The 24,996-nt window shown below is 31.9% G+C and overlaps 1 protein-coding gene across 2 annotated transcripts in view; it reads right to left on the reverse strand.

Moving 5' to 3' along the window:
* Positions 1–464: 464 nt before the first annotated feature.
* LOC121195493 (dihydropyridine-sensitive L-type skeletal muscle calcium channel subunit alpha-1-like) overlaps positions 465–24,996 on the reverse strand; it is a 53,268-nt gene continuing 28,736 nt past the window's right edge. For both annotated transcript variants that reach the window (XM_041059004.1, XM_041058996.1), the window contains exons 43-45: positions 2,943–2,989; positions 2,777–2,851; positions 465–2,009 (exon numbers count right to left, since the gene is read on the reverse strand). In XM_041059004.1, coding sequence (XP_040914938.1) covers positions 1,713–2,009; positions 2,777–2,851; positions 2,943–2,989 — 419 coding nt within the window. In that variant the 3' untranslated portion in view covers positions 465–1,712. The remainder of the gene's footprint in view (positions 2,010–2,776; positions 2,852–2,942; positions 2,990–24,996) is intronic.

Below are 24,996 nucleotides of genomic sequence, written 5' to 3' on the forward strand. Positions count from 1 at the left end.
TTTAGTGTACTTTTATTTTGTAATACAAGCATGCAACTCACCCTGTTTTCTGATTCCAGATGCTGCTTTTGACAGCTTTGTGCCTGTGTTTTAAGGAATTTTCTATCGTTTATACGAACCTGTTTGAACCCACAATGTGGCATGCATCTTGCTGCATTAGTTTCCATTCCATAAGGGGAGGGGTCTTTGCTTTGCTAGGCAAGACTATTTATAGAGGATCTCAATTTTCACATCATAACTTCTGTGGGGTGGCAGCATCCAAAGCATGCACCTATCTTCTGATGAAGGCTCTGTCTGTAGTCACCTTCTCATTTCAAGGTCTTCTTGGCACAAGTTTTGATCATTATTTACTGGAGCAAACTCACCTGGTAAGTCTGGGGTTTTCCCTTCGCCAAATCCCAGTCTGTGTTGTCAGATGTCCATTTTTGGTTTGTTTACAGAAAGAAAACTAGCACAGAAATGAATGGTTTGGATGATTTATTTCTTTTGCCAATGGTGTAAACACCAATGTAACATCAACCATGTTGGCACAGACCCAGAAGTAAAGGAGAATTAAGGTTCACTCAAACTACTGGTATCTCTAAAACCTTGAACCATAATGTCACGTATGACAGCAAAACACAGGCTGATCAGAGGACAATGTAAACAAGAAAAAAAACATCAGGTTTGCATTTAGGCACAAAACATGAAACAAGTGCAATAAATTATGCCCATGCAATTATGAATAAAATTAGTTAATAAGCCTCTGTGAGCTTTCAAGCTAAATCCACCATACTCCAGGTATGTATACTGCCCCCAACTCAAAGACATATTGATGTAAATGAAAAAAACACCTGTAGCTGCAGAGTGACTCAAAGTGAAAAGTCACATGTACTGCATGACTACAGTCTGTATTGAACAAATACTTTCATACAGCTAAATATTTGGATTAGTTATTTTACAGGTGAAATGTTCATCTATGTCCCAAATTAAAAAAAAAAAAAAGTTTCCTCTTTAAAATCTACTGAAACCAACTGCATACAAGAACAGTTGTGAGCAGGAGAAAACTTAAACCTCAGTAATAAAAGACTAAAAAACAGCAGGTCCTAATGGATCAGAGGACACTGCTTTACAAACAAAGAAAAAAAAACATTCTTCAACTTGCATTGTTAGAACCAGAGCCCTTTTTAAGAGTGTGAACTGAATATTCAGTTGAACTTTTCTGGGCCTGGATGCACAGAAGTGGACTCTTTTCCCATCATCCTCAGTGACTTGCAGCTTGATAAAGACAGCTGCCTGCTTCCTGAATTCACTGAGTCACTTCAGACATTTTAGTCACCGTTCACTATCATACCTCCCTCTTTGAGGCTTCAGCAAGACACTCAGCTCACTCAAATGGTTGTCCCATAAGTCTATGGAATGGATAACCTCAACAAAAGCTACAAAGAAAGAGTGCATCAATCTGTTCACTCTGAGATAAGTTAGTGTTTTTATTAGTTTCAATAAATCTGAAGATTAAGATGTTTCATTATCAGAGATATTGTTTCTACTTGGTTAGGTTTAAGCCGCACTTGACAATATATTAAACCTGAGCCAATGAGCCTTTAGGCCTTGAGCCAGGCTAGTAGATACAGATTGTCACAGGGGCAACAAGTTCAGTAAAGTGAGGTGAGGTGGAGCCACCTGCAAGACTAAAAACCACACGATAAACACGTAAATTCAAGTGACAGCCTCTAAAGGTTGGAGTCGGCCTCAGCCTGCTCCTGCATGGAGGGAATCAAGGGGACTGGGCGTCTCTTTCTCCTCACAGCTGGCTCTGGCTGGCCTGTTTCCTGTGCGGCCACAGATGGGCCAGAAGGAGGGACAGGGATGGGACGTCTCTTTTTGACAGAGCGTTCGTTGAGGATGCCCTGAGCCATGCCCTCCATCTGAGCCATGGGGATGTGCATGGCATCAGCCATCTCCTTCTTAGTCACAGACACAAAGCTCGCATCTCTGGACAGGGAGGCTAGACCGCCCTGCACTAGAGCCTGGAAGAGAGAACAACAAGCAGTGTAGTTGCTTTCATACAGTAACAAATTCATATTACTGATAAATGCATCAACAATAAACCCACAACTCCTCCTGTATGAATGTTATGCTATTATAAATTGTTATGCAGCAATTTCACAGCTGACATTTTGAATAGTGTTAACAATGATGTGATGTTTTATTGAACTCTGCAGAGGAAGGCACACAGCCTCAGCTAAATAACAAATGCCCTGGAGCACAGTTAGTATCGTTCAAAGACACTTTGAGGAAAAATCCACCCTGAAATACAACTGAGATGTAATATTTTGATAAGACTTCAGAGTTCAGCTTTGATTTATACATGTTAACAAGTCTCTTTACACTGAAAAGCAGGGAGATGAATGTTGAGGTAATCTAAAATACTGAAATATAAATTTATTTCAGCCTGTAAATTACACAATTTCTGCAAAAGGAAAAAAAAATATTACTCTAACTCCCAACAAACAAGAATTAAAAAACAAAAAACAATTTAACACGGAAATGTCTACAGACTGAAAAGTTACAGGCTGAAGCTACAGCTTGTGGCACTTATTTTAACAAGTCCTGGAACAGACAAGGACTTTTTAAAAATTGTTTTTAGTTGCCTTTTGCATCAGTTGCTGATGTAAAGTTCAAATGCTCTTGTACTCTTGAAAAGGTACTGGATTCCAAGTGGATCAGGCCGTTTTCTGCTAATAATTAGTGTTTGCTAAAAGAGGTGGGCACTCAGAGATTCCTCCTCACTTACCTCCTGGACGAGCTGGTCAGCTGCAGTGTGCGAGCTCTGACTCTCATTGTCACCATAGTTAGGGTCATAAGGGAACTGCAAAGAAAAGATACGCACTCATACACCATCTACATGAGCTGCTCATCATCATGTACACTGGATGAGTCACCCCTCAATAAAATGTTACCTGCGTTTTGTCTGTTCTCACTGTGAAGCTCCAGGAGTGCCTGTTGTCTGCACAAGGGTGAAAAAAAGAAAAAAACATGTAAGCTGAAAAGATTTGTTGATTGACTGAAAATTAATTGGCAACTACTTTGAATTTGATGTTGAATTTGACATTTTGGCCCAAGTTCAATTTAAAGTGGTGACACTGAACAGCAAAAAATAATGATAAAAAAAAATTAAAGCTGCAAGCAGCGATGGGCGGGCCCTCACACCCCTTCGCAGTCGCAGCCAGCGCAGCCACGCACAAGTGTCCTCCTATGTCCTCTCTCCTGCTCTTCTCCCCAGAGAAGCACAGCAGTATACAGCAACAGAAAAGACATGTCCCCCTCCCAGCAGGGGGCACTATGAGTGTATCATCATATGAGCATATAAATGAGTTGAGAGTGTGAAGGTCATCCTGATTATCTGTGCAGAGCAAACATGTAATTTGGTTTAATGGACAGTGTGCTATTTGTAAATTATTTTAGTGTTGTTTAGAGTTTGTGGATGGAGGTTGAGAATGTTTTAGTGATTTAAAGCAATTTTTTGTGTGTTGACATTTCAATGGTGTTATTTTCAGCCACATATATTAAGAACACCAGGATGTCCTTGGTTAAATATATCCAGGTATTTGTGGATATATATATGAAAAAGTTAACTAATTGACATTTGTACTTTGAGTGAGTTGTTTATGTGACTACATGTGTAATGTGGTTACAAGAAAGTTGCACATGCTAAGAAAATGTATCATGAAGTTTGTCAGAGGATAACTCACGCAGTCAGTGTTCAGTTTGAGAGATGTTGATGAAGCAGGTTAATGGAGCCTGTTGTTAAAAGTTAGACATTGTTTTTCCAAGCATTGTGTAATTTGTATTTTAATCATACACATTTCATAATTAAATGTAGGGAGTTGGGACTTCAGTTGAGTGGGACTAGTTGTTTGGTTCAGTGGTGTCTTATGATTGATGAATGATGTCTGTGGCCACGCCCCCTTTTGGGAGTTCTGCCAAAGTGTGAATAAAACAACAAGGTGAGTTTAGGTAGACATTTTTGCCATGTGGATGATTTGGTAATAGTTAAAGCTTTGTATAATTTGTATAGTGTGTTGGTTTTTGGTTAGATGGGGTTTATTTTGGCAGTACAAATATTGATTTGCATTGTAAGATGAATTATCTGTGAAGATAAAACATGCAATTTGGTTTGATGGACAGTGTGTTATTTGTAAATCACCTTAGTGTTGGTTAGAGTTTGTGGATGGAGGTTGAGAATGTTTTAGTGATTAAAAGCAATTTTACAATGGTTGTGGCTTGTTGATGTACACAGGTGTTATTAAAACATTTAAGCAGTTCTAGCTTTGGTGTTGTTGAGATATGATGCAGAACAGAGATATGTTGTAGTCTTTTTTACCTGTTTTTATGAACTTATATTTTTATATGTACTGTGTTTTTATTGCTGGAGCACAAGAGAGCTCTGGTGCACTTTCTACATTTCTGCTGTGTTTATGTACTCTTTACATGTCCAAATCCTTTGCTTTCTCTACTTTCTCAACAATTAAGAACTATTTCAAATCATATACAATCATGTACATCACCACTTACCCACAGACGTAACGCAAAAATACATAACACATTATAGATATGTCATAAATCCATGCTTTGATTCTATAGCAGTAATACCTACATATATGTCATATACATTATTCAAAGTAAGGTTTTCTTTCCTACATTACAACAGCATTTCCATGAATGCCATATCTCATTCTAACTAGATATGCTGATAAAACAATATTTAAGAAATGCTGTTGAAATATAGGTTTTGCTTTACCTTTACATCATTTCAAAAAGCAAAAGGCACTGGTTATGGTACACCTAGTACGCTAGGGTAGGGTTCAATTCCCTGCAGTGCCCTGCTAATAGATTGATGATGTAAGATCCACACAAAATCCTAAATCTACACAGCTTGTCATGGCAACTTTATGCTAACACATTATATAGCTCACATGGCACACTGACATAAATAGACATTTATGGCTCCAAGTAAAAGGAGCTCAACTGCACCAATGCCTCCATTATCTTGTCTTCTTTTCTTTCCAACAGCCCTAATCTCATCTGTTCTCCAGATATACAGACATATACATGTACAAAAGATGTCTAATCCCCCAGTAGGTGCTGTATGTGTGTAGCATAATATGAACATGTCACTGTGTTCTCATTTGAATGCTGATCAGTGTCTCCCTCTTCATCTGGTCTGCTTTCCAGTGAACTAGATGAAAAATACACATAACCACATGAAAAATGCACATATTTCCTATTCCCAGTAGTTGGCGCTATTTGTGTATCATGATATCAGTACATCAATCTGTTCTGAATCACATGATCAACATGACTGTTAATTTTAGTAAGACCTCAAAATGTCATAAAAACATCATAGTATAGTAAGGCATCAAAATATGCCAAAAAAAGTCATATTTTAGTAAGACCTCAAAATGTAATAAAAAACGTCATAGTATAGTAAGCAATCAAAATGTGCCAAAAAAAGTCATATTTTAGTAAGACCTCAAAATGTCATAAAAAACGTCATAGTATAGTAAGGCGTCAAAATCGGTCAAAAAAAGTCAAATTTTTTTTTTACCTCAAAATGTCATAGTATAGTAAGGCATCAAAATCGGCCAAAAAAAGTCAAATTTTTTTTTGACATCAAAATGTCATAAAAAAACGTCATAGTATAGTAAGGCGTCAAAATCGGAAAAAAAAAGTCAAAAAATTTTTTTACCTAAAAATGTCATAAAAAACGTCATAGTATATTAAGGTGTCAAAATCGGACAAAAAAAGTCAAAAAAAATTTTTACCTCAAAATGTCATAAAAAACGTCATAGAATAGTAAGGCGTCAAAATCGGCCAAAAAAAGTCACAAATTTTTTTGACCTCAAAATGTCATAAAAAACGCCATAGTATAGTAAGGCGTCAAAATCGGCCAAAAAAATTAACTTTTTTTTCGCCTCAAAATGTCATAAAAAACGTCATAGTATAGTAAGGCGTCAAAATCGGCCAAAAAAAGTCAAAATTTTTTTTAACTCAAAATGTCATAAAAATGGTCATAGTATAGTAAGGCGTCAAAATTGGCAAAAAAAAGTCAAAAAAATTTTTGACCTCAAAATGTCATAAAAAACGTCATAGTATAGTAAGGCGTCAAAATCGTCCAAAAAAAGTCAAAAAAATTTTTGACCTCAAAATGTCATAAAAAAACGTCATAGTATAGTAAGGCGTCAAAATCGGAGAAAAAAAGTCAAAAAATTTTTTTGACCTCAAAATGTCATAAAAAACGTCATAGTATAGTAAGGCATTTTTTTCGGGTAAAAAAAGTCAAAATTTTTTTCGACCTCAAAATGTCATAAAAAACGTCATAGTATAGTAAGGCGTTTTTTTCGGGGAAAAAAAATTCAAAATTTTTTTCGACCTCAAAATGTCATAAAAAAAGTCATAGTATAGTAAGGCGTCAAAATCGGACAAAAAAAGTCAACATTTTTTTCGACCTCAAAATGTCATAAAAAACGTCATAGTATAGTAAGGCGTCAAAATCGGACAAAAGAAGTCAAAATTTTTTTCGACCTCAAAATGTCATAAAAAACGTCATAGTATGGTAAGGCGTTTTTTTCGGGCAAAAAAAGTCATAAAAAACGTCATAGTATAGTAAGGCGTTTTTTTCGGCCAAAAAAAGTCAAAAAAATTTTCGACCTCCAAAAGTCATAAAAAACGTCATAGTATAGTAAGGCGTTTTTTTCGGGCAAAAAAAGTCAAAAATTTTTTCGACCTCAAAATGTCATAAAAAAACGTCATAGTATAGTAAAGCGTTTTTTTCGGGCAAAAAAAGGCAAAATTTTTTTCGACCTCAAAAAGTCAAAATTTTTTTCGACCTCAAAAAGTCATAAAAAACGTCATAGTATAGTAAGGCGTTTTTTTCGGCCGAAAAAAGTCAAAATTTTTTTTGACCTCAAAATGTCATAAAAAAACTTCATAGTATAGTAAGGCGTCAAAATCGGACAAAAAAAGTCAAAAATTTTTTCGACCTCAAAATGTCAAAAAAAACGTCATAGTATAGTAAGGCGTCAAAATTGGACAAAAAAAGTCAAATTTTTTTTCGACCTCAAAATATCATAAAAAACGTCATAGTATGGTAAGGCGTCAAAATCGACAAAAAAAGTCAAAATTTTTTTCGACCTCCAAAAGTCATAAAAAACGTCATAGTATAGTAAGGCGTTTTTTTTGGCCGAAAAAAGTCAAAATTTTTTTCGACCTCAAAATGTCATAAAAAAACTTCATAGTATAGTAAGGCGTCAAAATCGGACAAAAAAAATCAAAAATTTTTTCGACCTCAAAATGTCATAAAAAACGTCATAGTATAGTAAGGCGTCAAAATTGGACAAAAAAAGTCAAATTTTTTTTCGACCTCAAAATGTCATAAAAAACGTCATAGTATGGTAAGGCGTTTTTTTCGGGTAAAAAAAGTCAAAATTTTTTTCGACCTCAAAATGTCATAAAAAACGTCATAGTATAGTAAGGCGTTTTTTTCGGGCAAAAAAAGTCAAAATTTTTTTCGACCTCAAAATGTCATAAAAAACGTCATAGTATAGTAAGGCGTCAAAATCGACAAAAAAAGTCAAAATTTTTTTCGACCTCCAAAAGTCATAAAAAACGTCATAAGTATAGTAAGGCGTTTTTTTCGGGCAAAAAAAGTCAAAATTTTTTTCGACCTCAAAATGTCATAAAAAACGTCATAGTATAGTAAGGCGTCAAAATCGACAAAAAAAAGTCAAAATTTTTTTCGACCTCCAAAAGTCATAAAAAACGTCATAGTATAGTAAGGCGTTTTTTTCGGCCGAAAAAAGTCAAAATTTTTTTCGACCTCAAAATGTCATAAAAAACGTCATAGTATAGTAAGGCGTTTTTTTCGGGCAAAAAAAGTCAAAAATTTTTTCGACCTCAAAATGTCATAAAAAACGTCATAGTATAGTAAGGCGTCAAAATCGACAAAAAAAGTCAAAATTTTTTTCGACCTCCAAAAGTCATAAAAAACGTCATAGTATAGTAAGGCGTTTTTTTTGGCCGAAAAAAGTCAAAATTTTTTTCGACCTCAAAATGTCATAAAAAACGTCATAGTATAGTAAGGCGTCAAAATCGGACAAAAAAAGTCAAATTTTTTTTCGACCTCAAAATGTCATAAAAAATGTCGTAGTATAGTAAGGCGTTTTTTTCGGGCAAAAAAAGTCAAAATTTTTTTCGACCTCCAAAAGTCATAAAAAACGTCATAGTATAGTAAGGCGTCAAAATTGGACAAAAAAAGTCAAAAAATTTTTCGACCTCAAAATGTCATAAAAAACGTCATAGTATAGTAAGGCGTCAAAATTGGACAAAAAAAGTCAAAATTTTTTTCGACCTCAAAATGTCATAAAAAACGTCATAGTATAGTAAGGCGTCAATATCGACAAAAAAAGTCAAAATTTTTTTCGACCTCAAAATGTCATAAAAAACATCATAGTATAGTAAGGCGTCAAAATCGGACAAAAAAAGTCAACATTTTTTTCGACCTCAAAATGTCATAAAAAACGTCATAGTATAGTAAGGCGTTTTTTTCGGACAAAAAAAGTCAAAATTTTTTTCGACCTCAAAAAGTCAAAATTTTTTTCGACCTCAAAAAGTCATAAAAAACGTCATAGTATAGTAAGGCGTTTTTTTCGGCCGAAAAAAGTCAAAATTTTTTTTGACCTCAAAATGTCATAAAAAAACTTCATAGTATAGTAAGGCGTCAAAATCGGACAAAAAAAGTCAAAAATTTTTTCGACCTCAAAATGTCATAAAAAACGTCATAGTATAGTAAGGCGTCAAAATTGGACAAAAAAAGTCAAATTTTTTTTCGACCTCAAAATGTCATAAAAAACGTCATAGTATAGTAAGGCGTCAAAATCGACAAAAAAAGTCAAAATTTTTTTCGACCTCCAAAACTCATAAAAAACGTCATAGTATAGTAAGGCGTTTTTTTTGGCCGAAAAAAGTCAAAATTTTTTTCGACCTCAAAATGTCATAAAAAACGTCATAGTATAGTAAAGCGTCAAAATCGACAAAAAAATTCAAAAATTTTTTCGACCTCCAAAAGTCATAAAAAACGTCATAGTATAGTAAGGCGTTTTTTTCGGGCAAAAAAAGTCAAAATTTTTTTCGACCTCAAAATGTCATAAAAAACGTCATAGTATAGTAAGGCGTTTTTTTTCGGCCGAAAAAAGTCAAAAATTTTTTCGACCTCAAAATGTCATAAAAAACGTCATAGTATAGTAAGGCGTCAAAATCGACAAAAAAAGTCAAAATTTTTTTCGACCTCCAAAAGTCATAAAAAACGTCATAGTATAGTAAGGCGTTTTTTTCGGGCAAAAAAAGTCAAAATTTTTTTCGACCTCAAAATGTCATAAAAAACGTCATAGTATAGTAAGGCGTCAAAATCGACAAAAAAAGTCAAAAATTTTTTCGACCTCCAAAAGTCATAAAAAACGTCATAGTATAGTAAGGCGTTTTTTTCGGGCAAAAAAAGTCAAAAATTTTTTCGACATGCAAATATCAGAAAACGTCATAGTATAGTAAGGCGTCAAAATCGGACCAAAAAAGTCAAATTTTTTTTCGACCTCAAAATGTCATAAAAAACGTCATAGTATAGTAAGGCGTCAAAATCGACAAAAAAAGTCAAAATTTTTTTCGACCTCCAAAAGTCATAAAAAACGTCATAGTATAGTAAGGCGTTTTTTTCGGGCAAAAAAAGTCCAAATTTTTTTCGACCTCAAAATGTCATAAAAAACGTCATAGTATAGTAAGGCGTCAAAATCGACAAAAAAAGTCAAAATTTTTTTCGACCTCTAAAAGTCATAAAAAACGTCATAGTATAGTAAGGCGTTTTTTTCGGCCGAAAAAAGTCAACATTTTTTTCGACCTCAAAATGTCATAAAAAACGTCATAGTATAGTAAGGCGTTTTTTTCGGGCAAAGAAAGTCAAAATTTTTTTCGACCTCCAAAAGTCATAAAAAACGTCATAGTATATTAAGGCGTTTTTTTCGGGCAAAGAAAGTCAAAATTTTTTTCGACATCCAAAAGTCATAAAAAACGTCATAGTATATTAAGGCGTTTTTTTCGGGCAAAGAAAGTCAACATTTTTTTCGACCTGCAAATATCAGAAAACATCATAGTATAGTAAGGCGTCAAAATCGGACAAAAAAAGTCAAAAAAATTTTCGACCTCCAAAAGTCATAAAAAACGTCATAGTATAGTAAGGCGTCAAAATCGACAAAAAAAGTCAAAATTTTTTTCGACCTCCAAAAGTCATGAAAAACGTCATAGTATAGTAAGGCGTTTTTTTTGGCCGAAAAAAGTCAAAAATTTTTTTCGACCTCAAAATGTCATAAAAAACGTCATAGTATAGTAAGGCGTCAAAATCGGATAAAAAAAGTCAAAATTTTTTTCGACCTCAAAAAGGCATAAAAAAGGTCATAGTATAGTAAGGCTTTTTTTCGGGCAAAGAAAGTCAAAATTTTTTTCGACCTCCAAAAGTCATAAAAAACGTCATAGTATATTAAGGCGTTTTTTTCGGGCAAGAAAAGTCAAAAATTTTTTCGACCTGCAAATATCAGAAAACGTCATAGTATAGTAAGGCGTCAAAATCGGACAAAAAGAGTCAAAAAATTTTTCGACCTCCAAAAGTCATAAAAACGTCATAGTATAGTAAGGCGTTTTTTTCGGGCAAAAAAATTCAAAAATTTTTTTCGACCTCAAAATGTCATAAAAAACGTCATAGTATAGTAAGGCGTCAAAATCGACAAAAAAAGTCAAAAATTTTTTCGACCTCCAAAAGTCATAAAAAACGTCATAGTATAGTAAGGCGTTTTTTTCGGCCAAAAAAAGTCAAAATTTTTTTTGACCTCAAAATGTCATAAAAAACGTCATAGTATAGTAAGGCGTTTTTTTCGGCCGAAAAAAGTCAAAAATTTTTTCGACCTCAAAATGTCATAAAAAACGTCATAGTATAGTAAGGCGTCAAAATCGACAAAAAAAGTCAAAAAATTTTTCGACCTCCAAAAGTCATAAAAAACGTCATAGTATAGTAAGGCGTTTTTTTCGGCCAAAAAAAGTCAAAATTTTTTTTGACCTAAAAATGTCATAAAAAACGTCATAGTATAGTAAGGCGTTTTTTTCGGGCAAAAAAAGTCAAAATTTTTTTCGACCTCAAAATGTCATAAAAAAACATCATAGTATATATAGTAAGGCGTCAAAATCGACAAAAAAAGTCAAAAATTTTTTCGACCTCCAAAAGTCATAAAAAACGTCATAGTATAGTAAGGCGTTTTTTTCGGCCAAAAAAAGTCAAAATTTTTTTTGACCTCAAAATGTCATAAAAAACGTCATAGTATAGTAAGGCGTTTTTTTCGGCCGAAAAAAGTCAAAAATTTTTTCGACCTCAAAATGTCATAAAAAACGTCATAGTATAGTAAGGCGTCAAAATCGACAAAAAAAGTCAAAAAATTTTTCGACCTCCAAAAGTCATAAAAAACGTCATAGTATAGTAAGGCGTTTTTTTCGGCCAAAAAAAGTCAAAATTTTTTTTGACCTAAAAATGTCATAAAAAACGTCATAGTATAGTAAGGCGTTTTTTTCGGCCGAAAAAAGTCAAAAATTTTTTCGACCTCAAAATGTCATAAAAAACGTCATAGTATAGTAAGGCGTCAAAATCGACAAAAAAAGTCAAAAATTTTTTCGACCTCCAAAAGTCATAAAAAACGTCATAGTATAGTAAGGCGTTTTTTTCGGGCAAAAAAAGTCAAAATTTTTTTCGACCTCAAAATGTCATAAAAAACGTCGTAGTATAGTAAGGCGTCAAAATCGACAAAAAAAGTCAAAATTTTTTTCGACCTCCAAAAGTCATAAAAAACGTCATAGTATAGTAAGGCGTTTTTTTCGGCCGAAAAAAGTCAAAATTTTTTTCGACCTCAAAATGTCATAAAAAAACTTCATAGTATAGTAAGGCGTCAAAATCGGACAAAAAAAATCAAAAATTTTTTCGACCTCAAAATGTCATAAAAAACGTCATAGTATAGTAAGGCGTCAAAATTGGACAAAAAAAGTCAAAATTTTTTTCGACCTCAAAATGTCATAAAAAACGTCATAGTATAGTAAGGCGTTTTTTTCGGGCAAAAAAAGTCAAAATTTTTTTCGACCTCAAAATGTCATAAAAAACGTCATAGTATAGTAAGGCGTCAAAATCGACAAAAAAAGTCAAAAATTTTTTCGACCTCCAAAAGTCATAAAAAACGTCATAGTATAGTAAGGCGTTTTTTTTGGCCGAAAAAAGTCAAAATTTTTTTCGACCTCAAAATGTCATAAAAAACGTCATAGTATAGTAAGGCGTCAAAATCGACAAAAAAAGTCAAAATTTTTTTCGACCTCCAAAAGTCATAAAAAACGTCATAGTATAGGAAGGCGTTTTTTTCGGGCAAAAAAAGTCAAAATTTTTTTCGACCTCAAAAAGTCATAAAAAACGTCATAGTATAGTAAGGCGTTTTTTTCGGGCAAAAAAAAGTCAAAATTTTTTTCGACCTCAAAAAGGCATAAAAAAGGTCATAGTATAGTAAGGCTTTTTTTCGGGCAAAGAAAGTCAAAATTTTTTTCGACCTCCAAAAGTCATAAAAAACGTCATAGTATATTAAGGCGTTTTTTTCGGGCAAGAAAAGTCAAAAATTTTTTCGACCTGCAAATATCAGAAAACGTCATAGTATAGTAAGGCGTCAAAATCGGACAAAAAGAGTCAAAAAATTTTTCGACCTCCAAAAGTCATAAAAACGTCATAGTATAGTAAGGCGTTTTTTTCGGGCAAAAAAATTCAAAAATTTTTTTCGACCTCAAAATGTCATAAAAAACGTCATAGTATAGTAAGGCGTCAAAATCGACAAAAAAAGTCAAAATTTTTTTCGACCTCCAAAAGTCATAAAAAACGTCATAGTATAGTAAGGCGTTTTTTTCGGCCAAAAAAAGTCAAAATTTTTTTCGACCTCAAAATGTCATAAAAAACGTCATAGTATAGTAAGGCGTCAAAATCGGACAAAAAAAATCAAAAATTTTTTCGACCTCAAAATGTCATAAAAAACGTCATAGTATAGTAAGGCGTCAAAATTGGACAAAAAAAGTCAAAATTTTTTTCGACCTCAAAATGTCATAAAAAACGTCATAGTATAGTAAGGCGTTTTTTTCGGGCAAAAAAAGTCAAAATTTTTTTCGACCTCAAAATGTCATAAAAAACGTCATAGTATAGTAAGGCGTCAAAATCGACAAAAAAAGTCAAAAATTTTTTCGACCTCCAAAAGTCATAAAAAACGTCATAGTATAGTAAGGCGTTTTTTTCGGGCAAAAAAAGTCAAAATTTTTTTCGACCTCAAAATGTCATAAAAAACGTCATAGTATAGTAAGGCGTCAAAATCGACAAAAAAAGTCAAAATTTTTTTCGACCTCCAAAAGTCATAAAAAACGTCATAGTATAGGAAGGCGTTTTTTTCGGGCAAAAAAAGTCAAAATTTTTTTCGACCTCAAAAAGTCATAAAAAACGTCATAGTATAGTAAGGCGTTTTTTTCGGGCAAAAAAAAGTCAAAATTTTTTTCGACCTCAAAATGTCATAAAAAACGTCATAGTATAGTAAGGCGTTTTTTTCGGCCGAAAAAAGTCAAAATTTTTTTCGACCTCAAAATGTCATAAAAAAAACTTCATAGTATAGTAAGGCGTCAAAATCGGACAAAAAAAATCAAAAATTTTTTCGACCTCAAAATGTCATAAAAAACGTCATAGTATAGTAAGGCGTCAAAATTGGACAAAAAAAGTCAAATTTTTTTTCGACCTCAAAATGTCATAAAAAACGTCATAGTATGGTAAGGCGTTTTTTTCGGATAAAAAAAGTCAAAATTTTTTTCGACCTCAAAATGTCATAAAAAACGTCATAGTATAGTAAGGCGTCAAAATCGACAAAAAAAGTCAAAATTTTTTTCGACCTCCAAAAGTCATAAAAAACGTCATAGTATAGTAAGGCGTTTTTTTCGGCCGAAAAAAGTCAAAATTTTTTTCGACCTCAAAATGTCATAAAAAACGTCATAGTATAGTAAGGCGTTTTTTTCGGGCAAAAAAAGTCAAAAATTTTTTCGACCTCAAAATGTCATAAAAAACGTCATAGTATAGTAAGGCGTTTTTTTCGGGCAAAAAAAGTCAAAATTTTTTTCGACCTCCAAAAGTCATAAAAAACGTCATAGTATATAGTAAGGCGTCAAAATTGGACAAAAAAAGTCAAAAAAATTTTCGACCTCAAAATGTCATAAAAAACGTCATAGTATAGTAAGGCGTCAAAATTGGACAAAAAAAGTCAAAATTTTTTTCGACCTCAAAATGTCATAAAAAACGTCATAGTATAGTAAGGCGTTTTTTTCGGGCAAAAAAAGTCAAAATTTTTTTCGACCTCAAAATGTCATAAAAAACGTCATAGTATAGTAAGGCGTCAAAATCGACAAAAAAAGTCAAAAATTTTTTCGACCTCCAAAAGTCATAAAAAACGTCATAGTATAGTAAGGCGTTTTTTTCGGGCAAAAAAAGTCAAAATTTTTTTCGACCTCAAAATGTCATAAAAAACGTCATAGTATAGTAAGGCGTCAAAATCGACAAAAAAAGTCAAAATTTTTTTCGACCTCCAAAAGTCATAAAAAACGTCATAGTATAGGAAGGCGTTTTTTTCGGGCAAAAAAAGTCAAAATTTTTTTCGACCTCAAAAAGTCATAAAAAACGTCATAGTATAGTAAGGCGTTTTTTTCGGGCAAAAAAAAGTCAAAATTTTTTTCGACCTCAAAATGTCATAAAAAACGTCATAGTATAGTAAGGCGTTTTTTTCGGCCGAAAAAAGTCAAAAATTTTTTCGACCTCAAAATGTCATAAAAAACGTCATAGTATAGTAAGGCGTCAAAATCGACAAAAAAAGTCAAAATTTTTTTCGACCTCCAAAAGTCATAAAAAACGTCATAGTATAGTAAGGCGTTTTTTTCGGGCAAAAAAAGTCAAAAATTTTTTCGACCTCAAAATGTCATAAAAAACGTCATAGTATAGTAAGGCGTTTTTTTCGGGCAAAAAAAGTCAAAATTTTTTTCGACCTCCAAAAGTCATAAAAAACGTCATAGTATATAGTAAGGCGTCAAAATTGGACAAAAAAAGTCAAAAAAATTTTCGACCTCAAAATGTCATAAAAAACGTCATAGTATAGTAAGGCGTCAAAATTGGACAAAAAAAGTCAAAATTTTTTTCGACCTCAAAATGTCTTAAAAAACATCATAGTATAGTAAGGCGTCAAAATCGGACAAAAAAAGTCAACATTTTTTCGACCTCAAAATGTCATAAAAAACGTCATAGTATAGTAAGGCGTCAAAATCGGACAAAAAAAGTCAAATGTTTTTTCGACCTCAAAATGTCATAAAAAACGTCATAGTATAGTAAGACGTTTTTTTCGGACAAAAAAAGTCAAAATTTTTTTCGACCTCAAAAAGTCAAAATTTTTTTCGACCTCAAAAAGTCATAAAAAACGTCATAGTATAGTAAGGCGTTTTTTTCGGCCGAAAAAAGTCAAAATTTTTTTTGACCTCAAAATGTCATAAAAAAACTTCATAGTATAGTAAGGCGTCAAAATCGGACAAAAAAAGTCAAAAATTTTTTCGACCTCAAAATGTCAAAAAAAACGTCATAGTATAGTAAGGCGTCAAAATTGGACAAAAAAAGTCAAATTTTTTTTCGACCTCAAAATATCATAAAAAACGTCATAGTATAGTAAGGCGTCAAAATCGACAAAAAAAGTCAAAATTTTTTTCGACCTCCAAAAGTCATAAAAAACGTCATAGTATAGTAAGGCGTTTTTTTTGGCCGAAAAAAGTCAAAATTTTTTTCGACCTCAAAATGTCATAAAAAAACTTCATAGTATAGTAAGGCGTCAAAATCGGACAAAAAAAATCAAAAATTTTTTCGACCTCAAAATGTCATAAAAAACGTCATAGTATAGTAAGGCGTCAAAATTGGATAAAAAAAGTCAAATTTTTTTTCGACCTCAAAATGTCATAAAAAACGTCATAGTATGGTAAGGCGTTTTTTTCGGGTAAAAAAAGTCAAAATTTTTTTCGACCTCAAAATGTCATAAAAAACGTCATAGTATAGTAAGGCGTTTTTTTCGGGCAAAAAAAGTCAAAATTTTTTTCGACCTCAAAATGTCATAAAAAACGTCATAGTATAGTAAGGCGTCAAAATCGACAAAAAAAGTCAAAATTTTTTTCGACCTCCAAAAGTCATAAAAAACGTCATAAGTATAGTAAGGCGTTTTTTTCGGGCAAAAAAAGTCAAAATTTTTTTCGACCTCAAAATGTCATAAAAAACGTCATAGTATAGTAAGGCGTCAAAATCGACAAAAAAAAGTCAAAATTTTTTTCGACCTCCAAAAGTCATAAAAAACGTCATAGTATAGTAAGGCGTTTTTTTCGGCCGAAAAAAGTCAAAATTTTTTTCGACCTCAAAATGTCATAAAAAACGTCATAGTATAGTAAGGCGTTTTTTTCGGGCAAAAAAAGTCAAAAATTTTTTCGACCTCAAAATGTCATAAAAAACGTCATAGTATAGTAAGGCGTCAAAATCGACAAAAAAAGTCAAAATTTTTTTCGACCTCCAAAAGTCATAAATAACGTCATAGTATAGTAAGGCGTCAAAATCGGACAAAAAAAGTCAAAAATTTTTTCGACCTCAAAATGTCATAAAAAACGTCATAGTATAGTAAGGCGTTTTTTTCGGGCAAAAAAAGTCAAAATTTTTTTCGACCTCAAAATGTCATAAAAAACGTCATAGTATAGTAAGGCGTCAAAATCGACAAAAAAAGTCAAAAATTTTTTCGACCTCCAAAAGTCATAAAAAACGTCATAGTATAGTAAGGCGTTTTTTTCGGGCAAAAAAAGTCAAAATTTTTTTCGACCTCAAAATGTCATAAAAAACGTCATAGTATAGTAAGGCGTCAAAATCGACAAAAAAAGTCAAAAATTTTTTCGACCTCCAAAAGTCATAAAAAACGTCATAGTATAGTAAGGCGTTTTTTTCGGGCAAAAAAAGTCAAAAATTTTTTCGACCTCCAAAAGTCATAAAAAACGTCATAGTATAGTAAGGCGTTTTTTTCGACCTCAAAATGTCATAAAAAACATCATAGTATAGTAAGGCGTCAAAATCGGACAAAAAAAATCAAAAATTTTTTCGACCTCAAAATGTCTTAAAAAACATCATAGTATAGTAAGGCGTCAAAATCGGACAAAAAAAGTCAACATTTTTTCGACCTCAAAATGTCATAAAAAACGTCATAGTATAGTAAGGCGTCAAAATCGGACAAAAAAAGTCAAATGTTTTTTCGACCTCAAAATGTCATAAAAAACGTCATAGTATAGTAAGACGTTTTTTTCGGACAAAAAAAGTCAAAATTTTTTTCGACCTCAAAAAGTCAAAATTTTTTTCGACCTCAAAAAGTCATAAAAAACGTCATAGTATAGTAAGGCGTTTTTTTCGGCCGAAAAAAGTCAAAATTTTTTTTGACCTCAAAATGTCATAAAAAAACTTCATAGTATAGTAAGGCGTCAAAATCGGACAAAAAAAGTCAAAAATTTTTTCGACCTCAAAATGTCAAAAAAAACGTCATAGTATAGTAAGGCGTCAAAATTGGACAAAAAAAGTCAAATTTTTTTTCGACCTCAAAATATCATAAAAAACGTCATAGTATAGTAAGGCGTCAAAATCGACAAAAAAAGTCAAAATTTTTTTCGACCTCCAAAAGTCATAAAAAACGTCATAGTATAGTAAGGCGTTTTTTTTTGGCCGAAAAAAGTCAAAATTTTTTTCGACCTCAAAATGTCATAAAAAAACTTCATAGTATAGTAAGGCGTCAAAATCGGACAAAAAAAATCAAAAATTTTTTCGACCTCAAAATGTCATAAAAAACGTCATAGTATAGTAAGGCGTCAAAATTGGATAAAAAAAGTCAAATTTTTTTTCGACCTCAAAATGTCATAAAAAACGTCATAGTATGGTAAGGCGTTTTTTTCGGGTAAAAAAAGTCAAAATTTTTTTCGACCTCAAAATGTCATAAAAAACGTCATAGTATAGTAAGGCGTTTTTTTCGGGCAAAAAAAGTCAAAATTTTTTTCGACCTCAAAATGTCATAAAAAACGTCATAGTATAGTAAGGCGTCAAAATCGACAAAAAAAGTCAAAATTTTTTTCGACCTCCAAAAGTCATAAAAAACGTCATAAGTATAGTAAGGCGTTTTTTTCGGGCAAAAAAAGTCAAAATTTTTTTCGACCTCAAAATGTCATAAAAAACGTCATAGTATAGTAAGGCGTCAAAATCGACAAAAAAAAGTCAAAATTTTTTTCGACCTCCAAAAGTCATAAAAAACGTCATAGTATAGTAAGGCGTTTTTTTCGGCCGAAAAAAGTCAAAATTTTTTTCGACCTCAAAATGTCATAAAAAACGTCATAGTATAGTAAGGCGTTTTTTTCGGGCAAAAAAAGTCAAAAATTTTTTCGACCTCAAAATGTCATAAAAAACGTCATAGTATAGTAAGGCGTCAAAATCGACAAAAAAAGTCAAAATTTTTTTCGACCTCCAAAAGTCATAAATAACGTCATAGTATAGTAAGGCGTCAAAATCGGACAAAAAAAGTCAAAAATTTTTTCGACCTCAAAATGTCATAAAAAACGTCATAGTATAGTAAGGCGTTTTTTTCGGGCAAAAAAAGTCAAAATTTTTTTCGACCTCAAAATGTCATAAAAAACGTCATAGTATAGTAAGGCGTCAAAATCGACAAAAAAAGTCAAAAATTTTTTCGACCTCCAAAAGTCATAAAAAACGTCATAGTATAGTAAGGCGTTTTTTTCGGGCAAAAAAAGTCAAAATTTTTTTCGACCTCAAAATGTCATAAAAAACGTCATAGTATAGTAAGGCGTCAAAATCGACAAAAAAAGTCAAAAATTTTTTCGACCTCCAAAAGTCATAAAAAACGTCATAGTATAGTAAGGCGTTTTTTTCGGGCAAAAAAAGTCAAAAATTTTTTCGACCTCCAAAAGTCATAAAAAACGTCATAGTATAGTAAGGCGTTTTTTTCGACCTCAAAATGTCATAAAAAACATCATAGTATAGTAAGGCGTCAAAATCGGACAAAAAAAGTCAAAATTTTTTTTGACCTCAAAATGTCATAAAAAATGTCATAGTATAGTAAGGCGTCAAAATCGGACAGAAAAAGTCCAAATTTTTTTCGACCTCAAAATGTCATAAAAAACGTCATAGTATAGTAAGGCGTCAAAATCGACAAAAAAAGTCAAAATTTTTTTCGACCTCCAAAAGTCATGAAAAACGTCATAGTATAGTAAGGCGTTTTTTTTGGCCGAAAAAAGTCAAAAAAATTTTTCGACCTCAAAATGTCATAAAAAACGTCATAGTATAGTAAGGCGTCAAAATCGGATAAAAAAAGTCAAAATTTTTTTCGACCTCAAAATGTCATAAAAAACGTCATAGTATAGTAAGGCGTTTTTTTCGGGCAAAGAAAGTCAAAATTTTTTTCGACCTCCAAAAGTCATAAAAAACGTCATAGTATATTAAGGCGTTTTTTTCGGGCAAAGAAAGTCAAAATTTTTTTCGACCTGCAAATATCAGAAAACGTCATAGTATAGTAAGGCGTCAAAATCGGACAAAAAAAGTCAAAAAAATTTTCGACCTCCAAAAGTCATAAAAAACGTCATAGTATAGTAAGGCGTCAAAATCGACAAAAAAAGTCAAAAATTTTTTCGACCTCCAAAAGTCATGAAAAACGTCATAGTATAGTAAGGCGTTTTTTTTGGCCGAAAAAAGTCAAAAAATTTTTTCGACCTCAAAATGTCATATAAAACGTCATAGTATAGTAAGGCGTCAAAATCGGATAAAAAAAGTCAAAATTTTTTTCGACCTCAAAATGTCATAAAAAAGGTCATAGTATAGTAAGGCTTTTTTTCGGGCAAAGAAAGTCAAAATTTTTTTCGACCTCCAAAAGTCATAAAAAACGTCATAGTATATTAAGGCGTTTTTTTCGGGCAAAAAAAGTCAAAAATTTTTTCGACCTGCAAATATCAGAAAACGTCATAGTATAGTAAGGCGTCAAAATCGGACAAAAAGAGTCAAAAAATTTTTCGACCTCCAAAAGTCATAAAAAACGTCATAGTATAGTAAGGCGTCAAAATCGACAAAAAAAGTCAAAATTTTTTTCGACCTCCAAAAGTCATAAAAAACGTCATAGTATAGTAAGGCGTTTTTTTCGGGCAAAAAAAGTCAAAATTTTTTTCGACCTCAAAATGTCATAAAAAACGTCATAGTATAGTAAGGCGTCAAAATCGACAAAAAAAGTCAAAATTTTTTTCGACCTCCAAAAGTCATAAAAAACGTCATAGTATAGTAAGGCGTTTTTTTTGGCCGAAAAAAGTCAAATTTTTTTTCGACCTCAAAATGTCATAAAAAACGTCATAGTATAGTAAGGCGTCAAAATCGACAAAAAAAGTCAAAAATTTTTTCGACCTCCAAAAGTCATAAAAAACGTCATAGTATAGTAAGGCGTTTTTTTCGGCCAAAAAAAGTCAAAATTTTTTTCGACCTCCAAAAGTCATAAAAAACGTCATAGTATAGTAAGGCGTTTTTTTCGGGCAAAAAAAGTCAAAATTTTTTTCGACCTCAAAATGTCATAAAAAAACATCATAGTATATATAGTAAGGCGTCAAAATCGACAAAAAAAGTCAAAATTTTTTTCGACCTCCAAAAGTCATAAAAAACGTCATAGTATAGTAAGGCGTTTTTTTCGGCCAAAAAAAGTCAAAATTTTTTTTGACCTCAAAATGTCACAAAAAACATCATAGTATAGTAAGGCGTTTTTTTCGGCCGAAAAAAGTCAAAAATTTTTTCGACCTCAAAATGTCATAAAAAACGTCATAGTATAGTAAGGCGTCAAAATCGACAAAAAAAGTCAAAAATTTTTTCGACCTCCAAAAGTCATAAAAAACGTCATAGTATAGTAAGGCGTTTTTTTCGGCCAAAAAAAGTCAAAATTTTTTTTGACCTAAAAATGTCATAAAAAACGTCATAGTATAGTAAGGCGTTTTTTTCGGCCGAAAAAAGTCAAAAATTTTTTCGACCTCAAAATGTCATAAAAAACGTCATAGTATAGTAAGGCGTCAAAATCGACAAAAAAAGTCAAAAATTTTTTCGACCTCCAAAAGTCATAAAAAACGTCATAGTATAGTAAGGCGTTTTTTTCGGGCAAAAAAAGTCAAAAATTTTTTCGACCTCAAAATGTCATAAAAAACGTCATAGTATAGTAAGGCGTCAAAATCGGATAAAAAAAGTCAAAAATTTTTTCGACCTCAAAATGTCATAAAAAACGTCATAGTATAGTAAGGCGTTTTTTTCGGGCAAAGAAAGTCAAAATTTTTTTCGACCTCCAAAAGTCATAAAAAACGTCATAGTATATTAAGGCGTTTTTTTCGGGCAAAGAAAGTCAACATTTTTTTCGACCTGCAAATATCAGAAAACATCATAGTATAGTAAGGCGTCAAAATCGGACAAAAAAAGTCAAAAAAAATTTCGACCTCCAAAAGTCATAAAAAACGTCATAGTATAGTAAGGCGTCAAAATCGACAAAAAAAGTCAAAATTTTTTTCGACCTCCAAAAGTCATGAAAAACGTCATAGTATAGTAAGGCGTTTTTTTTGGCCGAAAAAAGTCAAAAATTTTTTTCGACCTCAAAATGTCATAAAAAACGTCATAGTATAGTAAGGCGTCAAAATCGGATAAAAAAAGTCAAAATTTTTTTCGACCTCAAAAAGGCATAAAAAAGGTCATAGTATAGTAAGGCGTTTTTTTCGGCCAAAAAAAGTCAAAATTTTTTTTGACCTCAAAATGTCATAAAAAACGTCATAGTATAGTAAGGCGTTTTTTTCGGCCGAAAAAAGTCAAAAATTTTTTCGACCTCAAAATGTCATAAAAAACGTCATAGTATAGTAAGGCGTCAAAATCGACAAAAAAAGTCAAAAATTTTTTCGACCTCCAAAAGTCATAAAAAACGTCATAGTATAGTAAGGCGTTTTTTTCGGCCAAAAAAAGTCAAAATTTTTTTCGACCTCCAAAAGTCATAAAAAACGTCATAGTATAGTAAGGCGTTTTTTTCGGGCAAAAAAAGTCAAAATTTTTTTCGACCTCAAAATGTCATAAAAAAACATCATAGTATATATAGTAAGGCGTCAAAATCGACAAAAAAAGTCAAAATTTTTTTCGACCTCCAAAAGTCATAAAAAACGTCATAGTATAGTAAGGCGTTTTTTTCTGGCAAAAAAAGTAAAAATTTTTTTCGACCTCCAAAAGCCATAAAAAACGTCATAGTATAGTAAGGCATTTTTTTCGGGCAAAGAAAGTCAAAATTTTTTTCGACCTCCAAAAGTCATAAAAAACGTCATAGTATAGTAAGGCGTTTTTTTCGGGCAAAAAAAGTCAAAATTTTTTTCGACCTCAAAATGTCATAAAAAACGTCATAGTATAGTAAGGCGTTTTTTTGGGGCAAAAAAAGTCAAAATTTTTTCGACCTCAAAATGTCATAAAAAACATCATAGTATAGTAAGGCGTCAAAATTGGACAAAAAAAGTCAAAATTTTTTTCGACCTCAAAATGTCATAAAAAACGTCATAGTATAGTAAGGCGTTTTTTTCGGGCAAAAAAAGTCAAAAATTTTTTCGGCCTCCAAGAGTCATAAAAAACGTCATAGTATAGTAAGGCGTCAAAATCGACAAAAAAAGTCAAAATTTTTTTCGACCTCCAAAAGTCATAAAAAACGTCATAGTATAGTAAGGCGTTTTTTTCGGGCAAAGAAAGTCAAAATTTTTTTCGACCTCAAAATGTCATAAAAAACGTCATAGTATAGTAAGGCGTTTTTTTCGGGCAAAAAAAGTCAAAATTTTTTTCGACCTCAAAATGTCATAAAAAACGTCATAGTATAGTAAGGCGTTTTTTTTGGGCAAAAAAAGTCAAAATTTTTTCGACCTCAAAATGTCATAAAAAACATCATAGTATAGTAAGGCGTCAAAATTGGACAAAAAAAGTCAAAATTTTTTTCGACCTCAAAATGTCATAAAAAACGTCATAGTATAGTAAGGCGTTTTTTTCGGCCGAAAAAAGTCAAAATTTTTTTCGACCTCAAAATGTCATAAAAAAACTTCATAGTATAGTAAGGCGTCAAAATTGGACAAAAAAAGTCAAATTTTTTTTCGACCTCAAAATGTCATAAAAAACGTCATAGTATGGTAAGGCGTTTTTTTCGGGTAAAAAAAGTCAAAATTTTTTTCGACCTCCAAAAGTCATAAAAAACGTCATAGTATAGTAAGGCGTTTTTTTCGGGCAAAAAAAGTCAAAAATTTTTTCGACCTGCAAATATCAGAAAACGTCATAGTATAGTAAGGCGTCAAAATCGGACAAAAAAAGTCAAAAAATTTTTCGACCTCCAAAAGTCATAAAAAAACGTCATAGTATAGTAAGGCGTCAAAATTGGACAAAAAAAGTCAAAAAAATTTTCGACCTCAAAATGTCATAAAAAACGTCATAGTATAGTAAGGCGTCAAAATTGGACAAAAAAAGTCAAAATTTTTTTCGACCTCAAAATGTCATAAAAAACGTCATAGTATAGTAAGGCGTCAAAATCGACAAAAAAAGTCAAAAATTTTTTCGACCTCCAAAAGTCATAAAAAACGTCATAGTATAGTAAGGCGTTTTTTTCGGGCAAAAAAAGTCAAAATTTTTTTCGACCTCAAAATGTCATAAAAAACGTCATAGTATAGTAAGGCGTTTTTTTCGGGCAAAAAAAGTCAAAATTTTTTTCGACCTCAAAATGTCATAAAAAACGTCATAGTATAGTAAGGCGTTTTTTTCGGCCGAAAAAAGTCAAAATTTTTTTCGACCTCCAAAAGTCATAAAAAACGTCATAGTATAGTAAGGCGTTTTTTTCGGGCAAAAAAATTCAAAAATTTTTTTCGACCTCAAAATGTCATAAAAAACGTCATAGTATAGTAAGGCGTCAAAATCGACAAAAAAAGTCAAAATTTTTTTCGACCTCCAAAAGTCATAAAAAACGTCATAGTATAGTAAGGCGTTTTTTTCGGCCAAAAAAAGTCAAAATTTTTTTTGACCTCAAAATGTCATAAAAAACGTCATAGTATAGTAAGGCGTTTTTTTCGGCCGAAAAAAGTCAAAAATTTTTTCGACCTCAAAATGTCATAAAAAACGTCATAGTATAGTAAGGCGTCAAAATCGACAAAAAAAGTCAAAAATGTTTTCGACCTCCAAAAGTCATAAAAAATGTCATAGTATAGTAAGGCGTTTTTTTCGGGCAAAAAAAGTCAAAATTTTTTTCGACCTCAAAATGTCATAAAAAACGTCGTAGTATAGTAAGGCGTCAAAATCGACAAAAAAAGTCAAAATTTTTTTCGACCTCCAAAAGTCATAAAAAACGTCATAGTATAGTAAGGCGTTTTTTTCGGCCAAAATAAGTCAAAATTTTTTTTGACCTCAAAATGTCATAAAAAACGTCATAGTATAGTAAGGCGTTTTTTTCGGCCGAAAAAAGTCAAAAATTTTTTCGACCTCAAAATGTCATAAAAAACGTCATAGTATAGTAAGGCGTCAAAATCGACAAAAAAAGTCAAAAAATTTTTCGACCTCCAAAAGTCATAAAAAATGTCATAGTATAGTAAGGCGTTTTTTTCGGGCAAAAAAAGTCAAAATTTTTTTCGACCTCAAAATGTCATAAAAAACGTCGTAGTATAGTAAGGCGTCAAAATCGACAAAAAAAGTCAAAATTTTTTTCGACCTCCAAAAGTCATAAAAAACGTCATAGTATAGTAAGGCGTTTT

Source organism: Toxotes jaculatrix, chromosome 2 (genome assembly GCF_017976425.1).
Source record: "Toxotes jaculatrix isolate fToxJac2 chromosome 2, fToxJac2.pri, whole genome shotgun sequence".
NCBI lineage: Eukaryota > Metazoa > Chordata > Actinopteri > Toxotidae > Toxotes > Toxotes jaculatrix.